Below are 24262 nucleotides of genomic sequence, written 5' to 3' on the forward strand. Positions count from 1 at the left end.
TAGCATTCTTAATACAAAAGCAATTTACTGATCAGATAAAGGTAATGGCGTTAATCGAATCGCAGGCAGATACCAGCACGCTGACCCACTACATAGCCCACTGGCAGTGTCTCGCAACCCATTAGGAGATTAAAACACAGATAAGAGCAGCCACTTTTTACCACAGCACCGTGCTGGGCTGCAGGCTGCTCTCTAGCTCAGACCCTCGCTTCGACCTGGGAACCCTCCTGCCCTGTTTCTGCCATAAACTTTGCACAGCCCCGAGCGGTGTTTTCCCCCACTCCCGAAGGATGCTCATCCTCACTTTTATTGTTAAATAAAAACCATAGCAAAACCCAGTAAAAAATGCATTGCTAAGTCAAATAAACTATCTAAACAGAAACAGTTCAGAAGGCAATCTGCTGGTAGCTAGTACCAGTAGGTGTCAAAAAAAAAGAACTTTAATTATCACCCTCGTTTCAGGGGGAATTACTGCAATAATGGACGAGTGTGTCCGGACGGCTGACTGGGTTCTAAATCACCCATGTTTTAAATGTGGCTTTAGACAGACGAAAGGAAAATATTTTGATTAGCCTGACAGAGAGTGTTGTCAAGGGAATCAGAGTAAAGTAACTCTAGATAATTATATAAATAGATAATTAAAAGTAAATTAAAATGAAATGGAAAAAAAGAAGCTAAAATTTCTAATGCAATTAATTTCATTATATATTCTTTTACTTCAGCAAATTCTTTTTTTAATTTAACAATTCCTCTTGGGTACTGGGAATAACGGAACTGATTTGTCCCCAGTGATGCAAACAGTTGCATAAACATGTATTAAAAGTCACCGATTTTCATTTCTAGTTAGATTCAGGCAGAGACAAACTCTGAGTGAAGGAGAGCCAGCACCCTCCAGGTATCAAAGCCCTTCCCTGGACGTGTCCCAGTCAACTCCACAACTACCACGGAAGTTATACAAGCAAAAAAACCCATCCACTCAGCATAAATAACATGCTCAAATTGTATATTTATTTTGCAGCTTACAAAGCTCATCCCAGTAGGAGATCTGCAGGACAACAAAATACTTTCTGAACTCATATTTTCAAAAATATATGTCTTCAAGAATCTGTCTTAATCCCGATCTCTTTCTCCCCGCACAAACTATTATTTCAGGGATTGAATAACCAAACATATAATTTCTAAATCAATCAGTTGTGGTATTATTTAAAGAAAAGCAAGCTCAACGGGAGAGTGTAAAACAAGACCAAAACAATATCAGATGGATTCTCACGAGTAAGCTGCAAAAAGTCTTCATTCGATGGCACCAGGTCCAGGCTGGGAGCAGGAGCTGGGAGCACATGCCCAGGAGCCGGGGTGGTGGGAGCCCTGCGACCCCGAACAGGCACGGCACGGCACGGCACGGCACAGCCTCCTGTGCCAGCACACGCCTCAGCCACACCAAGGTCTGGTAAGCCCAACTTACCAGCCCAACTGGTAAGATATGACTTGGAGGTGGATGTGGTGGCCAAGGAGGTGTTCATAGCAAGGAGCGTTACTTTCAGTGTATTTTTCCTTGACAAAGCCTAGCAGTGCCAAAACCCAATCTCCGGCACACTTGTAGTGTTTGGCAAGGACAGACTCTAGACAGGATCGCGAACAAGTGTTACAGCACAACAATTTTCTGCCTTTAGAACATAAAATTGTGAGATTTTGTCTGGGCTTTGCTGTAGGAAAGTGCAAGTGCAAAGATCACTTTGCCCTGCAAAGAGGACTAAGATAAGGTGTTGCCATTTAATGAGAGTTTCAGCAACACAAAGATTGGTTCTTTCACTTTAATTGACTATTAAAACTCAAGCTTTGTAGCAATAACCTTCAGGAAGACAGATGATATTTTTCTTTTAAAATTGTTGAAGGAAAAATTAATGGGGATGGCTATGTTAATTTAACAATTCCTCTGCAAGTGGGTTGGTCCCATGCTTCCTTAACAGTGCCAATTCCCATTGAAAAGTTCACAGTGAATCTATGAAGATACAAGTGTGATCGGCTTTAACGTGGTCAAGAAAGATGTCTCGGTTCTCAGGGATCACCGCGTGTTCCCATACAAAAGCTACAGCTATCCCTATATTTATCTATTTACATGGAAGCTCTAATAAAAGATATATAGATACATACAGAGAGATAAAAAGTTTAATTTCACTGCAGGTCTCTTTCATGTCATCTTTCTAGCCTATCTTGAGCCACCGCCTCTGCAAACCCTCTGAGGAACAGCTCTTTAATCTCTGTGTTTCACACTGCAAATGTGCAAATTTGTTTCCAGGATCTGCAAGCGGCAGAGGACTACTTCTGCAAGATGGCAGCAAACCTTCCAGAAGAAGAAAGAACTCCGACTCACAGAAGATGAGAAGGGGGGGGGGGGGGAAGTAAAATAAATTTTAAAATTAATAAAATAAAATAAAACATTAAAAAAGGAAATAAAACAAAATAAAATAAAATAAAATAAAATTTAATTAAATGAAGTAAAAATAAAATAAAATAAAATAAGGGGCCGGCAGTCCTCACAGTGGTCAGCAGACTCAAAAGGCACGTCCTGCACAAACAAATCTCTCTCCTCACCTGCCTAATCCCTAAGCGATAGGCAAGGATGCGGTCCACAGCGTCAGGGTTCATCTGGGTCCACTGGAGACTGTAGGAGTAGACGCGGGGTCTGTTCTGCCACAGGGGGTTGTAGGTGTCGTAGTAGAACTCAGGAGCGTAGGCTTTGCCTGCAGCAGACAGGAACAAAAACAGGGAAAACAAAGAAACCAGAGAATGATCAGGCAGCCAGTTTTGGAGCCAAGTGTTGAGACCCAGCCTGCAACCGCCCTCTCCCCATGTTTTGAGTCATACGATGAGGGTGGTGAGACACTGGCACAGGTTGCCCAGAGAGGTGGTAGATGCCCCATCCCTGGGAACATTCAAGGTCAAGTTGGACGGGGCTCTGAGCAACCTGGTCTAGTTGAAGATGTCCCTGCCCATGGCAGGGGGTTGGACTAGATGGCTTTTAAAGGTCGCTTCCAACCCAAAACATTCTGTGATTCTATGATTTTGTTAACTATCTTCTTCCAGAAACGCATTTTGGAATTATTTGCCTCTATCCACTTTTTTTAAGGATTCATGGCAATGGTTTGCCTTTATCATTAACTCACTCCTCAGTGGCATCCATGGCCCAGATGTGGGCATGGGAGGGGAAAAATTAACTGAGCTCCTAGCAAAGGCAAGCTGGAGCGATGTAACATGCCTCTGCACTGATTTTTCATGGCCCAGCTGACTTAAATAGAGATATCAAAACAATCTGCACTACACTGAGCAGAGAAAGATTCAGTGACAGCTGCTGTACCTGGCACAAATAATACAAAATGACATCCGTGAGCTGGAAATACAAGATGGATATTTCCAGTGACTGCTGCCTTCATCACATCTTCTCCTCTCCAGCTTCCCAGGTGAAAATGCACACAAGCCCTCCTTCGTAACACTGCAGATGTGCACGCTATTGCAGTATGTTATTTAGCTGAACATACTGATTTGCACAACAGAGGGAAATGACATCTCACAGTGCATGTTGGGGACACAACTGTTTCACCAGAACGTTATTATAGCCTTCATCCTTCATAAATATGAAAAACCTAAGGATGATTTCCTGAACGCATGACAAAACATTGCTTGAATTCACTAAATTTGAGTTCCCTTTGAGTTAAACCCACGAATACTAGTGACACCTTTATGTGCAAATTACCTTTGCACCTCTAGAGCATCCCATAAAGAGTGACTTGTCTATAATAGCAAAAATGACACAGAGTGCCCAAGCTATGGGCATGTAGTGGCATCTGAGCAGTAGGGTAGCTGAGCCATCTAGACCAGGTGGAAGATAGGACACAAGAGCTAGAAGGGACCCAGGACCTGCTAGAGCCATAACTGGAGCTGCGTGCACCATCCTAGAGCATCTCATACACCACCAGGCACCTCTGTACAGGCAAATGAGTTGAGTCCATAAAGGCTACGAGCAGATGTGGTAGGGACAGAAGTGTCTGAAAAACCTTTGAGGGAACTTCACTCCGCTGGAATACGCAATTCCAACATACCCCGAAAAAATCTCGGTGGATTTGTCCTAAAGGAGACTCAAACAACATTAGAGCACACACCAGTACATGCCAAAGAGACATAGATCAGTTCTCTATTTTTAAGTCATTTTGCATTGATCTTTCTTTAGCAGGCCATACCAACAAAGCAACATTGCTTCCGTTTCTCAAAGCAAAAAGGTTTAGATTGACTTGAAACAAGTTTTAACAGCTGGATTTGTAGGAAGAGTTGTTAATCACCAGTTTTCGCTGGTTCAACATGAACAAAACCTCAACTCGAAGACTGACCGTCTTTCATGGAACAGGTCCATCCTTGCGCTGCCCAGCTCTGCCTCCTTTCTCTGGAGTTTCTATGCTTTGAGCATAATGCTATTGGGAACAGGATGGGAGCAAACACAAACCAGGCTCTGCTGTCACCTGAATTATTAAAAAGGAGATGAAACATGGGAAACCAAAACATTTGCAGATGTTATCCTCCCAAGAAGGTCTAAAAGAGACTTGTTATCAGACAGAAACAGAAGCAGAATGAGGTCTTTCCCCTCTCAAAGCTTATACCTCTGTCCTCCTATTTCTGCAGGGATTTTGTCAGTGGGAGTAATTATGAAATGCAATGAAAAACACAGGACAGCCTCATGGGAAGACGTGGTCTGCCAGCTCACGTTGACCTCTGAGAGGGGTATGCATTCATTACTCACGTCCTTTAATTCAGATATTAGGAGCTTGTGCCAAAATACACTTGTATTTAGGTATTTTCTCCTCAAAACTATTCTTATCTACAGGTGTAAATAGAGATGGATGGGGAGGCATTTTGACCTAGAAGTCTGAGGATTTCAATCATCAGAAAGGTAGCGAGAAGAGGGGAAAAGAGCATAAAGAAAAAAAAATTGAAAGGGGACAAAGGAAAAATCATGTGAATATATACCAATCTTGTGGTTATTGATCAAGCTTTTATCTTTGGGTGTGTCATCCCCTCCAGCCATGCTTTTCTTTTCAAAGGATCAAAAGCCCTTTTAGCCAAGATATTTTTGCCAGATTGCCCAATGAAGGTGCACATTCAATTAGACTGGACTAGAGCAGATATGCTACTGTTGAAGTAGCAAACAACTGTACTCCGAGGAAAAGAAGCAAAGCAAAACTGCTGTTTTAAAAAATGAATTGTAAGATAAATGAAAAGAGGATCAGTGGTCGATAAGACTTGTTTTCCTTATTTATGCACAGTGGAAATAACGGAGAAAAGGTCATGCTGAATGCAAATTATAATCTTCCCCCTTCTACTGCAGGTGGACATAATGGCATCTCTGGGGGTCTACAGAGAGGATCCATAATTAGACGCTTGTCACAATATGGGCACTTGAACAACACAGTCACCTTTTGAGAAATAATGAGGACTCATGAAAACTTGCATTATTCTAAATCCCTCTGAACAGAAGAGCTTTCTGGTATGAATGGAGATGCTGAAAATTTAACAACACACCATTAAGACCTTAACTTGCGAACTTCAGAAGTACAAGAAAGCTGGGCAGTGTTTCAGAGTACACAACAAGCAGACGTTGCCTTTGGAGGAGCAGGAGCTATGAGACACGTAGGCAGTCTGCCCGGGCTTGGCAGGTGTCCCCCGTCACCGCAACCATTTGCTCTGACTCAGACAAACACCCCAAGACTGCCACCACCCAACCGTGCCGCTTCCAGAGGTGATCCTGTCCAGCAAAGATTATTCTCCACTAAAGAAATAAAGAGATGATGAAGAATGTAAGAGACCTAGCCACAGCCCTTGGCATAGCACGGCTTGACTGTGAGGAGGCAGCAGCTTACCTGGAGGAAACCACCTGCAGTACAGGTTAGCTCAGCAGCCAGCTTCAAGCCCTGGTCGTGCTTGGAGAAGGTTATCACATATTCCCACCTGCAGAGACGTCTCAAGCACGCAGAGCGTGGGGCTGCTGTCCCTCATACCCCAACTGGGCATCACTTGGGGCTGCCAGCTCTACCTTCCTTCCTACAGTAATGTCACCCTCACCTGCCAAAAGCAAACCTCCTTGTTTTGTTCCGAGTACAGGAAACATTTCCCTGGCTCACATCATTTGCCCTTTTTAAGCACAGGCAGCAAAAATGGCCTTCCTCTCATTCCCTTCAGCTTTCGCAGCATCCAGGATTTCTTAAAACATTTCAGGACAGGCAGGCAGAGCTCAGCCTGCCCCTGGGACCAAACCTCGCCAGGCTTCAGCTAACTGGAGGGAGCTGTGCCCAACTGACCGCTCCTCTATTGCCCACCGGAGAGGATTTTGGTGCCCTGGGAGGGACCCCCGGTCTGTGCCGATTCAGATACAGCAGGGAAAACGGTGAAACTCTTCTCGGTCCTCAGGAGGGTGCTGGTGAGAGGAGCAGCATGCCACGGCCATCGGTCGAGGGGTTAAAGGCAGGGCGAAGGCAGGGCAGCTTCTGCAGGCAGCTTCTAGGGATCCAGGAGCACCGCATCCCTGACATGCCGCTCCAGCAGGCCCGGGGAAGAGTTTAATCCCATGATATTTTTTGTGTCTGTTAAGGCAATCTGAAGTCAGCTTTAGAGCTCCATTAACATGTACTAGTTTTAATTAATCCCTCCCTCTGTGCTCACACTGCTGGAATCCAAGTAACTGTGATGCCTGGAGCTCTGCCAGGGAGAGGATACATGACACAGTTTGATGTGGAGTGTATTGTTTGTTTTCCTTTCTATCACTAGCAAAACATTTATTTTTTTCACCTTCTGAATATGTAGCATGTGCAAAATAAAGGCGGTTGGGATTGTGTGTGCGGGGAGGGTGGGAGCGGGGCAAGGAGAGGTAATACTAAATGCAGTTTTGCTCATCTGGGCTGGCCCCTGCACAAGACAAAAATGCATAAACAGAGAGACCAAATGTTTGTGTTTGAAGGCTACACAGCTAAAATAAAGTGTGAATGCCTCCCCGGCATGCTTACAGAGGCCACCCACCACGAGCAGCACAATTACAAATCCTGCTGCGTTTGTCGCTGTTGTTCCATCAACCTGAATGCGTCTGCATGTGAAGCCTACAATTATCAATTATGGCTAACTGCACCCCTGAGCACACAGGGGTTGTTCAGGATTTTAGCTATCTCCCTCCTCAGGTTAGCACAAGGAGAAGAAAAAAAACCCAGCACCCAATTCACCGGTACCATTCATCTGGAGTCACAAGCCCATCCCAGCTCTGCTGAAGCTCCTGAATTGTAGATACACTGCAGAGCTCTGTGATTATCGGCAGTGAGCAGCAATTTTTCCTTCTTGTGTCTTTAATTTCAAGAATCCAAACAGCTTTTTTTATTGGGCATGATTGGTGCATTTTTTGCAGCTCTACTTAACGCCCAGCAGATCGGCAGCCAGGGGAACATCCTCCCGCAGACCCTCCTCCAGGCAGCAGCCACAGGCTTTATAAGAGAGTCCCCCGCTCTGTCCCCTATCGCTGTAGTTAAAATTTGCTACAGAGTAATTTCTATGAAAGTCTGAAATAGAACTTCAGGGAGATGCGATACCAGATCTCAAGAAATATTGATCTGAGGACATGACTGTGATTAATTAGTGTGGCACAAAGGAACGTACATCCCAAGGTCCTCTCTGAGTAGCAGTTCCCAAACACTAATATGTCTTCTTAGTGGGACAAGAATATACTCACTTCTAAGATGTATTGAGCGTGAGGACTTGCTCAGTTGAAGAGTACTTCAAATAGTGAATAGCCAGCTAGGGACAACTTAAACAGGTATATTCATAGGAAAAAAAAAGCTTACTGCCTGCAGACAGTAGCAGTTATCTGAGCCAGCTTCAAACGAGACAGCAGCCGTACCGAAAGCAGTGTGGCTGCTCCACTGATGGGCACAGGCAGGAGAAACCAACGCGGCGGCTGGCAAATCGGTTCTGAAGCCGGGCGGAGCGTGGAGGCTGCTGCGGTCCAGTGGAGCATTTCCCTGCGCTCACCATCGGGTCTCAGCGTCTCGGGAATACGCACCAACACGGACGTGCCAGCACTGCTCTGCTATTTGGCACCGCGCACCTGCGGACAAGCAATAGGTAGGGCATTGTACAGCTTCTTATACGAGGAAGAAACTATTCATTGTATAGCAAAGTGGAGAAAGCCCACGGAAAAATATATTTAGCAATGAAGAATTTGGAAAATACATCCATAAAAGTGTTTTATCTGAAGTTTGTGTCTTGTTTTTCTGGTGACAGGTTGCATTTGTTCCAGGTGCACTCTCTTCACTAATAGTTGTACCAGCACTCCTTGCCACTGTAGGAGCAGAAACTCCCCTCAAACACGTGCGCCATGGGGATGGGCTGCATTGCTCAGCCTGAACCCCACTGAAATGCACCCAGGGCTGGTCAGGAAGGAAACAGTCCCTGGGTGAAGGTTCCAAGGAAAAAGTGGGATTTGGGAGAAGAGGAATGCAGTGCACTCTGCAGAAGCGAAGGAGCAAGCCATTTCCCCGGGGGGCAGTGGGAACACCCTTCTCCTGCCACGCAAACCTCCTTGGGAGCAAAGCCAGCCCAGGGACGGGACTCCGAAACGGAGACACTTCCCGAGGATGAGCAGCTCTGCCGCAGCTACGGCATCACAAGCACCCTCATAAACAAGGCAGCCGAGGTGCACCGCTTCTTTCTTCTTTTCTAGCATGAAGGCTCCCCACGACAAACAGGAGTATCCCCGAGTTTCGGCAGGAGAACGGGGCACAAAGCAGTTTGCAAAACCCCCTCAACAGCTCTGGCACCATCGTCACCTCTGAGCCCTCATCACCTCTGCTCGTGATTTACAGAAATACTTGCCAGCACGGCATGGGTTACAGCAGGACTTCCTCAGGCACTCACTATTGCACAAGAAGGTACAGCTTATTTGAGTATAACTGATATGATGCGTTTATCCATGTTTCTAAACAATAATTAGGTTTTCATTTAATGCGCAACAGCTGACCAAACCATAAGCAGACATGCATGTTTTTCTGATGTATGGATGAAGTGACAGCAGCTCACCAGTATTAAAGAGCATACTATAGCAGACAGTGTTAAAACATCATTATTTTCTGATGGATAATAGCAATCAAGTTACAAGCCTAGTTTCGGTAATTACTTATTTCATAATGAATCTGAGACTGGATCAGGAAGAGGAATAAGCATCATCTATCACCGGCCCCAGCGTTGCAGAACAAATGCAGTGCTCTTCCCCAGTAACAGTCCCCCTCACTCGCAGAGCCCTTTTGCAGTCATTAGCATCTGTTGTGCAGCCTTTGAATTCCTCCAGGCAGTTCATCCAAAATATTATCTGCCAGCTCTCTACCAGCGTAAGGTCAAAAATGGTATGAAAGACAATATGGAACAGATTCATAGAAAACAAGCAAAGAAACAGAAAAGCCAATTCAACTGCTTACTGTTAAATTCATGCTACATCCCATTGCACCACTGGGATCTCACCAAATGCTGAAGTACCGTCCTGAACAGAAGTGGATTGATGCACTTACTCAAGTGGGTTCTGAACCGGTACCTATTAAAGAAACTCTTCGACCAGGCACAGGAGATCTTCCCGTGGTTCTTTTCAGTTCACTCAGTCATTTATCCCTTAGAAACTTAGCAAAATAAAATAATCTTCCAAAAGAATTGTTTCATTTCAGTTGCCCGTACATGGTTTCCAAAGAAACGTAAGAAATCAAGAACATGCACTGCAAATTTAAATTGTAATGAGCGCAAACACAACCCACTGATTTCAAGCAATGGCAATAAACTGAACAACGACATTCTCTCCCTAATTATAGCAGCTGACTACATACCCCAGATGGAGTTTCAGAGTACCGGGTTAGTGTTTATGCTGGCTTGTCATGCAGAAACAAACACTAGTAACCGTGCAGGCACAGCACCAGTAACACTGACAGCCTTAGTAGACACGCAGGCAGAGCACTAAAGGAATCATTTCCTTGCGTTGTCTGTTTATGTTCCCCTTATCTTCATATCTCTTTCTGCTAATTTGCTTCGTGTTAGATGGTTTGCGAATGCAGCGTCTTTGCCATCTCTGTTCCATATTGGTGGCGCATATGCACTTTAGCTTATCATGACAAGGAGCTCAGTATAAGCGATGATCAGGGTGTCTTGCACTTTATAACAGCAGCTATAAACGTTTAGGGAAAAATAAAATAAAATCAGAGATTTACAAATGCTTCCCCTTTTGGCAAATTCAGCTCCAGACCTTTCTATCTTTAAAATGCATGAAGAGTATAAATCCTAAACAAAACAATATATTTAACTGTCTAAAATACTGGGAGACACAGAGTTTATGAAAAATGCTGCCCATTACTGTGCTCTCTTTTATTACAGGATATATACTTTATGAAGGATTTTCAATAAGGAAGAGAAGATACTTCGTTCTTTATTTGCATATGTGAAAGGAAACATATGTCTTCTAGATCTGCTCTTCCTCCCAACAATGGAGCCAAATCATCCCCGTCACCTCCAGCCTCCCTGTAATCCCACACCTTCCGGCTCTCTGCATCCCTGTTTTGGACTTTCCACCATCACTGACCCTACTGCCTGCGCCTGTCCAGCCCCATCCAGGCTGGAAGGTGGCTGACACACAAGCAGTTCAGGATGAGCAGCACAAAGGCACGTGCTTCGACATTTGCAAAAGTCTCTCCCTATGATTTTTTGGCCGAAACTGCTCTTCGAGGTGAACACCCATTTTCATATAGCCTCAGTCCTTTTGGAAACTCCACCTGGTCAGGGGCCAGAACCAGCCACCCACCCTTGTTCTCCCCCACTTTCATAACAGCTTTGGTAAAACACGCTTCCTCCTTACTGGAAGCTCATTGTGCTTCGCAGACCAGTCCCCACTGTGGCTTTCTGAGGGTCCTCTGCCCTGTTACACCATTTAGAGGTTCACTACAGTCCTCTTCAATATTCTGTGTTTCATATGCTACCAGCTTCACACCCAAAGGTAACAGCGTTTTTCTTCCACAGCAGTCTAGCTCTAACCAAACTAAAAGCTTGGCTTATTCCTTTCTCCAGCTATGCAGCTACAGATCCCCTCTTCCCCTGCTTGCAACCACCATCATCCTCACATCACTGACTTTTGGATGATATTTTTCATTTGGAACTTTCTGTAGAGCCTCAAATCTTTTCATTCACACTATTACATTGTGGGTGTCATCTGCACAGCATCGCTAAGATATTGCCCAGCCAAAACTTGAGGATTGACAGCAAATAGTGCAGACATGTCCTTCCCTTAGCCCTCCTAAAGAGTGACTTCCAGGGACCGATATTGTTTGGAGTCAAATACAGAGCCTGAGAGTTGCAGTTCTACAGTTCATACCTGTAGTCCCACCTGTAAGAGCCAGGAAAATTCTGAAATAGTCATTTATCCTTCTATGAGAAAATTAACACTGATACCTGCTGATCAGACGAGGCAGAGCTGCAAAGCAGAGCCCGGACTGGAGCCCAGAGCACCAGACCATAAGCTGGGGTTCCTGCCCTACCAAAAGCAGGTTTGCCCATGGGGACATCTTTGGGCTTTGGTTCCCAGGAAAGGACAGTCTAAGCCATAACAGAACAGTTCAGCTGAGCGGCTGAAGAGGCATTGAAGTGCAGAGTAGTATTAAAGCTAATCAAGTGCAAGCATTAATAATAAATAATCCCCACAAAGTAGGTAGATGAGGCTGCGCTTCTAGGGAATTCTTCACTGCAGAACGGACAACCACGTACCTGCTGCTCCCAACACCATGAACTTGGGGATGACACTTTCCCACACTTTCCAGTAAAAGTCTCTTCCCAAGGGATATATATATTTGCTAACTTATTGCAACTTGTAGGGAAAGAATCAAACTTTCAAATGCCTAATTGGAGCACAAATTTAAATGGATGTGTACTCTGCCCATCCCAAATGATTTAAGAGGTTCCCAATCCAGGTACAGAAAGGTCTGCTTTGAACCAGTAAACTGACATCCCAGTTAACACTTAAACTAATACAAGTTTATGCCATGGAGTACACTCCACATTTCATCCACGAGACGCCTTCTCCATGTGCCCTTTAATGATTTCTTCCCCTTTCTCCCCGGTTGTCCTGCACCGATCCCCAGCCTCGCACCTGCAAACGCCTCGCCAGCGATAACCAAACGTGACATCTGCTGGCTGAGCCGCGGAAGAGCTCGCACTGCTCTTCTCTGCAATTCCTCCTCCTTCCAACATGGGATTCACAGCAAAAAAACATTGTTCCTTTTCACAGTGAGACCAGATCTCGCCGAGAACTAAACACAACGTGTTGCCGAGTTTCATTTCGATTTGTTTGTACCTAACACGTCCGTGCTTGTTGGCAAAAAGCTTCAATACAATTTGGAATTAGGTTTATAACATGGTACAATGTCTTTGGATTTCCTTCCAAACAGGTCATGACAAAACATGACCTGTGTGATGACACTTTGAGGGATAAATAAATCCAGTTTAGAAGTCTCTGAAGCTGGCTGATTCACACACACAGCCTCCTTTTTATTGGCAAGTTTTCTGCAAGCTCACATGCATATATATACATACTTGCCATAATTTCCTGTCATAATTTTTCTAGATACACACATACTCACACACTTACATGTATCCTACGTACATAAGTGCACGCGCGCATGTTTGCAGACCCGTGTCTGTGCCTGACTAGCAAACGGTTACTAAAGCAAGGTGAAATACAGCTCCGCAGAAAACAAAGCGAAGCCTCTGCTCGAGGAGGAGGCGGTAATTTACCTGTCGCCGAAGTGAACTCCGCAGAGATCCCTCGGGAACTGCAGGCGTGGAAGGGGGAAGCAGTGTCACTTGCCAGTCAGTGCTAACGAAGGATGGGTAGGGAAATGACAGCGGTGTCACACAGAGAGCAGGATGCTATCGCGAAATCGCAAATAATAACGTGTCACCATATGCACATAAAGAAAACTGTGGCCTCTGAGAAGGGGGTGAGGGGGGGAAGCTCTGACTTGCAGAACACATATCTCGGGATCAGAGCGCAACACTGAGTCACAGAAGAAACATTTGCAGCTGGGATACGATGCGGCTCTGTGCAGTCCTTTGGGAGCAACACACCGAGCGGGCAGCAGCCGCTGGCCTGGCTCCATCCCTCGGCCACACAGCTCCCCGAGCCCATGGGTGAGCCTGGGGCCGCTGCCGCACACCGTTCCCGAGCATCCCCCCACTGCCAGGTACCACTGCCGGGTACCGCAGGTCTTCCTCCGCACCTGCCCCGTGGCCATGCCCGCCCACGGCTCCGTCCATCGCTCCCAGCTCAAGCCCCGCTCCTCAGCCAGGCTCCCCTGATGCTTTCTAAGCTTATCAGGACTTCCCAGGCATCTGTAAGCTCTCCTCTCTTGGCGTTCAGGGTTAGGCAGCTGCCTTACCCCCGTCCCTTCCCTACCGCGGGCTCCCCAGTTCCTGGTAAATACAACAGCTTGCTCCGATCCAGTCCAGAACCAGCACATAATACCCTCACATCTCACAAGCAAACAAGCATTTTGGAGGAAAAAAACTAAACAAAATGCTAGCCAGCAAATGAACTGCCCCTGCTTCCAATCAGCAATACTGAAATGCAGATTTTTTTCTCCTGCCTGGGCACCCCTTGGGTCAGCTCTGCAGTGGCAATGCTCGAGGGCTCCCTGCTAAACACACTTTTGTGCAGTTTTTTCAAGCTCTGTGGGACTGAAACACTGCTGAAATTATTTGCAGTGACCACAGCAGGCAGGTTTCTTCATGGGGGGCGCCTGGTTCAGCTCCAATATTAACTGGGACATGTTCTTCACTCCCATGTACCAGGCTCCCTGAAAACACACCTTCAGGGCTGCCAGCCCATGGAAGGGATGCTTTTTGCTCATCTTATTGCCCAAAACACTGCAAACCATGGAGGCCAAAAGGACATCAGAAGAAGTTTAGACCCATTCATGGAGGCCACATCCACCAGTGCCCAAGAAACAGTGATCCCCCTGGGACAGCAGCTCAGTAGCTTGCCAGCAGACCGGGAAGCAGGAGATGGCAATGCCTCTGCTCTGGGCTCCAGGCTCACGCCGAGCACGTGCGACTGGTCACCGCTGAAAACCAGAGACACGTGCCCAGGACCTGGCTTAGTGCTGTGATTTCCCTCGTTATCGGCTTCGTTGCACAGCAACGGGAGAACCAGGCCAGGCTCGTCAGGTCCTTCCCCAGCTTTCAAGCAGCAACACACAGAAAACACAACTAAACCCAAAAGGTACCTGCAAGTAGCAGTTTCTCGAGTGGTGCAACCCACTGCTGCATTCACAACCCTTTCCTTTTTCGGGTGAACTAACTTTATTTTCCTTCTTCCCCTAGGGCAGATTTGCATTAAAAATGAGTAAATCTGAAGCACAGTGAAAAACCTCAGATAACCCCGCCCTCCACCCCTCAAATTAGAGACATCAGCCTCAGGATGGAATTAATTAACTTCATTTTTCTCTTCTTTCTAGATGACAGGAAAAGCACGGTTGAGATCCAGTAATAACACCTTGTCACCTTTGCTAAAAGGTCACATTTGGCAATGCCTGCTCCGCTGATGACCAGCGAGAAGTAAATATCCCAAATTTCAAAACTCTGCCGAGTTTGGAAATTAATTGTTACGAAGGCAGTCTCTGGCTCAGAGTCCACTCCCTGTACTGGGCTTTGGACCAGGAGATTGGTGAAAAAAACCTGTTAACACAGTAAGAACTGTCTTTCATATTTGACCGCCCACAGTTTAAAGTGCCCTGGTCAAGCGTGTGGGGCAGGGCAGCAATCTGCTTCCGAGGGGCTGGCAAAGCTCCTCTTAATTCAGATTCTCCACCAGCAGGAGTGAGTTCAGCGGGAAACAAAACTACATCAATACTCTGCGTGCTTTGGAAATGGTCTTTCCTGTTGTACATTTTTAGGAGATGCTCTGGGCTCAGTAGCACTGTTATAATCTTCACGGTCTCCAAGGTCTTTAATTAAAATCAAACTACTACGGTGCCTAGCAGATGAATGAAAAATAATTTTTTAAATGGTAGTGATACTTCAGTAGAAATTTTTATGACCACACAGGTTAGAATACAGGTGACATATGGTCTTTGACTATTTTTTCCACTTCCTACAGTTCCCAGCCATCCATGACTGTCCCTAGATTGGCCAACTTGAGAAATATTTAAACAAGTGAGGAGATTAATACTTATTCTGACATGTTTGCATGTGTTTCTGAATTAAGGTAAGCATTTACTAGTTAACATTTAGCTAAGCTAGAGTCTAACTTCTTATTCCTAAGGTCTGAGAATACAGCAGAGCTCTCGCTGCAGCCGGGAAAGCTGCGGTTGGACTACAAAGGGCTGCAGCTCCCAAACCGGGGGAACACACAGATGTGGAGGACAGATGTGTCCTGGTCATGAGGAGCAAACAGTGCTGCAAGAAACAAAAACCAAACAAAACCAAACCTGAAGACGACACGTGCTGCTTTTCCTGGAGGAAGAGATGGTCCATGCCCAACTCCACGAGGCATTTTCCATGGGAAACAGTGCTGCCGCGAGGTGATGCTCGCAAGGGAACGAGGTGCATAGGAAAGCACTTGAAGTTTCAGACCAAAGACACCAGGTGGGGGCAAAAAAAGAAAATAACACACTGCCAGTTTGACTGGAGACATGAAATTGGGATATGAGACTATTGTAATCAATGACACAGTAAGAAATTTCCCCCTGTCCTTGGGAAAGATATAAATGTTACTGCAATCATCATTAAGCTTTACATGAGAGACTGTAATTTATACAGTCAGTTTATAGCCTGTAACATTCATTTAGACTTACTGGAAAGTTAATAACTTATAGCTAATAACTTACAGTCAGCTGGTAATCAAATCTTCCTTAGAGAAGCAGTGCTACGGACAGCAAGGATTTACAGGTAGTTTGTATGGGTGTCTTCAGAAAGAAATAAATTAATTCTAACAGTAATTCAAATCACTCGCTCTACCAGCTCTCTCCATATTTAAATCTAACAGTCCGTGGGTGCTAGAGGAGCCTCAGCTCCATACAAGTTCTCAAGGGCTTACCTCAAACTCACAGTTCCTCACCAAAACCAAGCGCTTTCTCCACCAGGCTGGAAGGACCCAGCCCATGATATGTATTTGTACCAAGAAAGGGAGAACAACATACTGAGCTATCAGTGATGTTAAACATCTGGTCATTTCTTCCTCAACTTCCCCGTGAAAATTTTCCACCACCGTCAATCAAGACACTGATATTCCCAATGCCACCAGACATGCAAAGCATCCACATGTCCCGCAGAGCGACTGGGACATCTCTTGTAAACACGGCAAACTCTACAGGTACCACACAAGCACATGTGCCCATTTTAACAAAACAACCAGTAAAAAAAAAACCAGAAGAAACAGGTCAGACGGGGATCAGCTATCCCAGCTGTGCTCAGAAACTTGTCTACAGAAATCAAGGACTTTGCCTGCTTCTAACACTGCCTCTGTCCTTACTTGCTGCTGCCCCATGCACTTCTGCTTTATCCAGGCATCCAGATCTTTCATGTGAGCAGTCCTGGCAAATTATAAGCCATTTGCGTGCAGGCAAAAACCCTGAGTAGAACAGCAGCTACGAACATGTCTGCACACAGCGGCATCAAAAAAGATGAAAATGCAAATAATGTAAATGGCTTGCATGTGTAATCTCTGAATTCCTTCTAAGAAGGGAGGATTGGGAAGGAACAGTCCAGTCTGGGGCACACGTCAGGATGTGTCCCCACCAAGGTGCGGTGAGATGATGCGGTGGAGGTGTACACTCGTGGGAGTTTCTCGGGAGAGCAGCCGGTGCCAGGGACCGCCCAGGGCAGGTCTGTAGGTGACCGCAGCCGCATGCCACCCAGATCCCAGAGACAGCACCAGCAAGCTAGCTCTGCGATAGAGAACAAAACCACACCAACACAGCGCTGGGCTATATCTCCAAACCCTACCTGAAATGCCAAGAGGTCTCCAATGCGTTGGGGAGCAGACAAGGCATGCAGGGACCAGCCACCAGCACTAGTATCTCCATACAGCGCTGTGAGACCGAGCGGCCCGTGCTGGCAGCGGTTTGGGGCATCTCTGCATCGGATCACGTGTGATCCACCACATAGTGCTGCCCAGGGTCTGGCTCAGATGTGCTGCCTAATGCTCCTCCACCCTGGCAAGCTACTGGCTAGCCAGGCGAGAAAGAGCAGACAAACCCAATGGTCAGAGAAAAGGATAGCGCGGGCTCAGAAAGCAAGAATACTTTGCAAAATTATTGATTTCAAACCACATGAGGTTGGAGCAACCTTATCTAAAAGTCTGCCCACAAGTTATGAGAAATGCAACTGACGGGGTATTAATAAAGCTGATTTCAGAGACGGGACTGCAAGCTGCTGACATGTTTTTAAAACTCGCAATTTCAACAAATTTTCTCCATTTTTAAACATTGCATCTTTCTCACAGAACTTTAAGGAAAGTCTTGGCAGGAACTGGTTTTCATTGTACTGTTGAATAATGGTAGGACGAGTCAGCTAGAAAGTGAATTATAAACTACAGTTCAGCCTGGAGATTACCAGAGAGGCAAGCAATGCCAGGTGAACCCGAGTGAGAAGCAAAGGCAATGTTGGATTTGGGACTCCGCAGGACAGGTGGCAAATGAATCATGTAAGCCTTCCCCCCTCCAAGTTTTCAGTCAACTCAGCGGGACTTTCTGAGACCCAGAGTTTAACTGGTTAAACATATTATACCATATAATTAATGCAGAAATAAATGTAATCGTACTCGTGTTTCTTCATTTCATTTTACATTGTCCTTCCACAGAAAATTATCCTGTTTTGTGGCAAAATGGAACAGACATGAATTTGCAAGACAACATAAAATGTCTATGTTATTTTATATCAACATTGTGCGTGGTGTGCCTTCACAAGGCTCACTTGCAGTGAAGTGAGGTCAAAGACACCATCTAAGAAACTCAGAGGGCAGGCAAAGGAGCCCTGCCTCCCAGCAGCCAGGTCTGTAGACACAGCATACAGGACCTAGATGGCTTTGAATGCTAGCTCTAGCAGAGGGACAGCACCAGGAGATCCATCCTCGCTGATGCAGAAGGATGTAGCACATGGGCACAGTGCAGCCTGGTCCCCAAGAAAGTAAGGAGGAAGGGACAAGGACCAGGCGGTCCCTATCTAAAGTCACAGTCACAGGCAAAGATCTCCACCCTTTAAAATCCCCTCTGTGAGTATTGCGTCCCTTTTAGGGGAATGAGCCTTACGGATATTTAAACATGTTGCTTCTGTGACCCTGAATAGGCTTCAAGAAGATCTCCACATGTGGCAGGCTTTGGTCTGTGGCTAGATGCCAGCTTGCCTTCAAGAAGCCTAGATCCTCGTGTACTAGTTTTTTCTTCAGCTAAAACCCTGGATTTCGCCTGTGAGCAAGTGAAAGGCTGGGCCTGGCATTAGAAGTCCTGCACTCAGGGAATGGGGCTCCAAAAAAAGGCAGTTTATGCTCAAAGTTGATGATAACCTGCTGTAATCCATCACAAGCCGATGATTTCTCAAAATGGCTATGCAACTTGAGAACCAGGCAGGGAAAAAAAAAAGTATGCTACTTAAAATTCCTGTACGCACAGATAATTTAAACCTGAATTGCTGGCTTCCATCTGTGCTTCTGACTCTTCAGAGGTTCAGCTATGCTCAAAGCCTGTCTGCCAGCGAGGCAGCCGTATCCAGTAACTACTCACAACACAGTCTACAAGACAGGAGTCGTGTCACTGAAAGATGTCTTCAGTCTTTGGCTGTTCTTGCTAATGCCAAAGCTTGTTGGATAATTTACACAGATTATTTCGCTCGTCAAACACAAGCAACAAGAGAAGGGGTAGGGTTGTTTTGTGCTCCGGATGATGGGCAGGAGCGTATCCCTGAGATCAGAGCTCATGGTTCAATAAAACACGCGACTGTCAAAGCGGTCTTGAGTCCTGCTACAGCAAAGAAGCCAATGATACAGTGTGGACAAAAGGTCTCAGAGGAGTTTAATTAATTTAAACTGACTGCTATTCCACTGAAACATCAGAGCTGTAGCAACGCTCATGAGTTTGGCTGCCCTATTCAGGAAAAGCAAAGTACATGATCCAAAGGTGAAGTGTGGTTTCAAATGGGATTTTAGGTCATGAATCTCCAACTTACTCCCTTTCTCACTTTATTCCCCCTTTTATCTCTCTTTCTTGCTATGTTTCTGTGTCACTCTGTACTGTTCCTGTTTCAGGTGTGTAAAATTGTGTTTGAGTTGCCCAGACTCTGAAGCAGTTTGATCATAGTCGTACATAAGTGCATTTTTTTAACTAATTCTCAATTTCTAAGTCTAAAAAATGGGCAGAAGATGGTTTAGGAAAGGACATAAACCTTTTCTTTGGTCAGAAAACAGTCTTACTAATAGTTCATGGATTATGTCTTATGACTTGTCTATACTGGGACACACTAAGGTCTGTAGGTGTTTTGTCAGTACTTTCTTAGTACCAAAATGTTCTCCTCTATCAAGATAATCCCTTACATTGATTGCTTATAATCTGCCAGAGGCTTGGAATTCTCTTACATGATTTTGTTATACTGGGGTAAAAAAAGGCAAAAAAAAATCAGCATACAGCCAGTAACTTTACACTATTCTTCGGTATTTAAAAAAAAAAAAAAAAAAAGTTTAGTTTAGATCTTTTAAACAATTTTGTTTCCTTTTTTGGCACGATTCTGTAAGGAACTGGGCTGGGACCAAAAGCCAACAGATTTTAAGGCTGCTCAGACCCTGCCATCAGACAGAATGGGGACATTCCTCCCATCTTGCTCAATGCAGCTGTTAACAGTTTGAACAAGTTTTGGTAAATCTGAAATATCCCTCAGCAGAGCAGCACTGGGAGCTGCCTCTAGAAATCTGTAGTCCACGACCTCCAATTTGAAAGGAAACAGAGAAACAGTGAAGTGGGGGAGAAGCAAATGCCCCCAGCGTTGTACAGGGCTTTGGGGACAGCGAGATTCGGTGTCTTGCTTTGCTGTTCTGTTAAATGATTACAGAGCAGGGTACAGCTGAGCCCCAGGCACTTATTTAACATCTTGCTGCCATCGGTCTGTTCATTTGTGTGCTTTTTTTTAATGTATGGAGAGGAGAGGGAGGCTTTAAAACACCAGGAGATGCCATCAGCAGCCATTCACGCATCGAAGAGAGGGCTTGTTGTGCCACCATCGTTGGAGGGATGGGGATAATAAGGTCAGTCCCAGATTGCTTCTCAGAAACCAACTCGTGGGAGGGTTGGGGGTTGCAAGGAGGTAAAAGCCGCTGGAGAGGCAGCAGAGAGCCGTCCCAGCACAACCCTCGCATGGCGTACCAGGTGCAACGTGCTTCTATCCCTGGGGCTCCCCTTGATGTGGCCACAGATGCTCCTCAAAAAGAGCCAGGAATTGCCTTGTATGGAGAAAAACATCACAGCCCTGAGATGAAAAAGTAGAAGACAGATGCAACCCACTTTGGGAACCCCACCACAGCACGTCCAGCAGCCCCAAGAACAGGCAGACGTGGCCAGCTGCCATAGTGCTGCCAGTCTTGGGGACAAGGAACCCACCTCTGAGGGGTCTGGGCAGGCAGCACGCAGATCTACCCACCCCGGTACCACCAAACAGAAGCCAACAGTGGAGTTGAACCACAATAAAAGATGCAATTAAAAAACTGGCATATTGAAAAGAGATGCACAAAGTTAATTATAAGGATTAAGCGAATAACTTACTGTTGATTCTAATTTTCACTGAAAATGAAAAGCAAATTTCAACTGAAATAAAAAAAAAATTCATGTTTCTCTCTGCTTTTGCTCTTAAAAACTGAATCCTGAAACAATTCAGTGTCAAAGACAAGATCCAAAGGACAAAGTCCAAAACACTCAACCTGGAAAAGAGGGAAGTGCTGATGATGGGGAAAGATGATGCTGCTCCCCCTTTCCCAGCAGAACCTTTTCTCTCTTTATCTGAGCTCTGTAATGAGCTAATTCCCACGCTATGATGCGCCTTGAGTTGGCTTTGGGGAGGAGGTAGGATGAGGGTGGAGAAACTTTTATCCTCTCCTGCTGATTTTGTTTTCTCCTTTGTACTTGAACTTCTTGAACTTCTACAACGACAGAGATGTTAGGGCATGCTCAACCTCCCTCTACTGCCATGGCGCTTCCGATGGCAGATGCGCTCCACTGCTACGTCCTTCCTAAAATGAAGGCATGAACCTCTTGATTGCCCTGGATCTAGCTCATTATTTTATTCAGTTATTTTTTATCCTCAGTCCTTCTTCTGTATTTCAGGCTGATTTAAGAAATAACTATGCCACTCATCCAACCCTCTGCTCCAGAAAGTAACGTTCCTGCATCCAGACGGCTCTTCCCAGAGTACACATATTCTTACTAGCCACAAAACTGATTGAGGGAAAAAATAACCTTGTTTTAAAAGATTTAATGGTACCTCATTTCTGGATTCATATAAATTATTTAGATTAGCACAAACATGAATTCTGCAGCTGAGGAAAAAAACTATGTTTTACTGCACTAAAGAAGCTGTTTTGATGTTTGATTAGGTTTTATCTGAACTCAGCAATTTTTCAAAAACATACTCCATTTTACTGGGTTTAACCTCTCTGACTTAATCTTTGAAGGCCCCCATTTCTTTCTAATTCTGTTAAAAAGCCATTTCCGTTGTGTGCCATATAAGGATTTATTTGGTTTATTTAAAAAAACAAAGTTTCTCTTATGTTAATATTTTAAGTTTTTCAGGACAGTGAATATTCCTTCTTGTACAAGTGTGAAATGCTTAACACAAAGCAGATATTACCCCACAGCTAATGGTAAAACAGAATAAACAACATCAGATTTTGGTCAAGGCATGAACTGCATCATGACCAAAGGTGACAGTTCTTTTTGACTCTAAAATCTGAAACTTTTTTCCTCTGGAAATTTGTGCAAGCTCTGGAAAATAAATATTCATGGAAAAATTGTTCCAGTAGTTCACCTGCAAAAAACCCAACTACATCATTTAAACATACTGCACGTGAACAGCAGGGCTGTGCTGCCAGCTCCTTCAGCAAAGCAGCCTGCGGGATGGAGAAAAGGACTTGATCTCTGTCGAGGAGAAGGGGCCGTGCTCTGCCCAATATCCTTCATTTTTATTTGGCATTTTGAGATACCCGAAGTTATTGACCTAATTAATGTATTTGACATATCAGCCATGAAGTAGGTTCTTGACAACAGGCTTATTTACATTTACTCCTCAAAGAAAAAGAAAAGTTAGCTATACTAACACAGTGTTTTCTCCAGAAAATCAGCATGGAAGTTTTTTTTGTTTTGTTTTGGGGTTTGTTTGTTTAATCAGGTTTGATTTTTAAATTCTGTTTTCTGGAGAAAGTGGCACTAAATACAGGTGAGTTTTCAGTAAAGCTCCCCTCCCAGTCACATATTAAAACATCAAAACAAAGCAGCATTGGCTCATAACTTTTTTCAAAACACAACTGTGTCACTGTAAGGAAAGAGGGAAGAAAATCTGGGACATTTTCATGCCTGAAAATCTAGCTGCTACACCTTGAAAAATGGAAATGCCAGTGCACCAGTCTGGGGATGCTAAATAACTCCGTGTCTGACCCTGGACCCTTTCCTCTAACCTTTCTCTAAACTTACCCTATTTTCAGGAGCTCACAGACGTCAGACATCAGTTTCCCCCATCACACAATGATGAGGTCACGGGCTGATGACATTGCAGTGATAGACCCCAAATTTCTGCAGCATGCTGGAACTTGACTTTCTCAAGAACACAGCACGCAAGGGCAAAGGCAGCATACCTGGAATTTAACAGTTGAAGTGGTAATCAAGTTGAACAGACAGCGGTACAAATGCTTGGGTTTAGTTTGGGTGGAGAGACTGTGCCTTCATCACTGCTCCCGTTAGCGGTCCTGGCCGCACTGAAGACAGCTCAGATAGACCACCGACTTGCAGGCGTGGTTTGACCATGGCCAGGACTCTCCTCTTCAGTAAAGCACACGGAAGAAATCATCCCTCTGTCACTATGACATGATTAAAAGTGCATTTACTCTCTGGGGAACAGATACATCCAAATCCAGGCTGATAATCAGACATGATCATTTCAGTGGGATCCTCATCTGAACACAAGACGTGGGCAGTGGATCCCTACAGTGGATCCCATTCACGAGAGGCACGGAAGAGCATGTGGGTATCTCTAAACCAGTGTTATACACCAGTTTCTCCCAGGGAGTCCCGTTCAGGAGGAAGAGCTGGGCTGTACCAGCTGGCATCGGTGGATGGCTTCACCTCTCCGTGCTGCTGAGCGCTCGCACATCCCACTGAAGTCAACGGGCTCTGCACTTGCTGACAACCACAAAAATAAGACAGCTGGTCTTGCTGGCATTGAATTGTTAAAAAAAAACCAAAAGAAAAGGACAAAAAAAAAAGTATATATGCACTGTTCTCCACTTTTGCATGGTTTTCAAGCAATTTTCCAAAACAGACATCACTGCGATAGCATCTTTGTTCAGGCTGTAAATCAGCAGTAAGGAGATGAAAATTCAATCTGAGGCTCTCAATAACACTACCCAAGAGAAGAAGATAAAGAGCAAAGGGAATCAGACCTCAGCCTCAGCCTTGCACTCCGGCAGATTTCAAAAGGATAACCATCAGAAAATTGGCCATTAAAGCAAAGTATCCGAGTGCCTGCTGACAGACGGGAACGCACCGCCGAACGACCCAGGGCCAAACTACCAGAAGTATCTCAACGGTTCAGGAAAATGTCATGGCTAATCTCGAGGCAGATGAAGTATCTAAAAGCAATAAGTATGTTTGTGCTCCATGGTCCAGAGCCAACAGCCAGTCACAAACGACCCGCGCAAATTCAGGCAGAGTCCAAGCACCGCTTTGATTTCAGAAATGTCCTCAGACAACACGTACATGCTACAAGACGATTTGGACGTTAAAGAGTAATGATACTAAATTCTTTTATTTAAAGTAATCTTTATGACATAATAATGAATTAGAAAACCAAATAATTTGTCTAACACTCAGAGAAGGTAAAATAGAGGATTTGGGGGCAGGGAGCAGAATTGCAATGGAGTACAGAAGGATAAGAGCACCCAAGTACCTGACAGCGCAAGTCAGCTATT

General features: G+C 45.0%; 1 protein-coding gene across 2 annotated transcripts in view; it reads right to left on the reverse strand.

The window, feature by feature from the left end:
* MDGA2 (MAM domain containing glycosylphosphatidylinositol anchor 2) overlaps positions 1-24262 on the reverse strand; it is a 388607-nt gene that overhangs the window by 50236 nt on the left and 314109 nt on the right. Inside the window, exon 10 of one of the 2 annotated variants that reach the window (XR_012673750.1) lies at positions 2593-2741. Coding sequence is in view for 1 of the 2 variants with exons in the window: in XM_075150684.1 (XP_075006785.1) it covers positions 2539-2741 (203 nt within the window). In the remaining variant the exon portion in view is untranslated. Of the gene's footprint in view, positions 1-2538; positions 2742-24262 lie in introns of both variants that reach the window. The other variant, XM_075150684.1, reaches the window with a different exon arrangement.

Source organism: Calonectris borealis, chromosome 5 (assembly GCF_964195595.1).
Source record: "Calonectris borealis chromosome 5, bCalBor7.hap1.2, whole genome shotgun sequence".
Taxonomy (NCBI): Eukaryota; Metazoa; Chordata; class Aves; order Procellariiformes; family Procellariidae; genus Calonectris; species Calonectris borealis.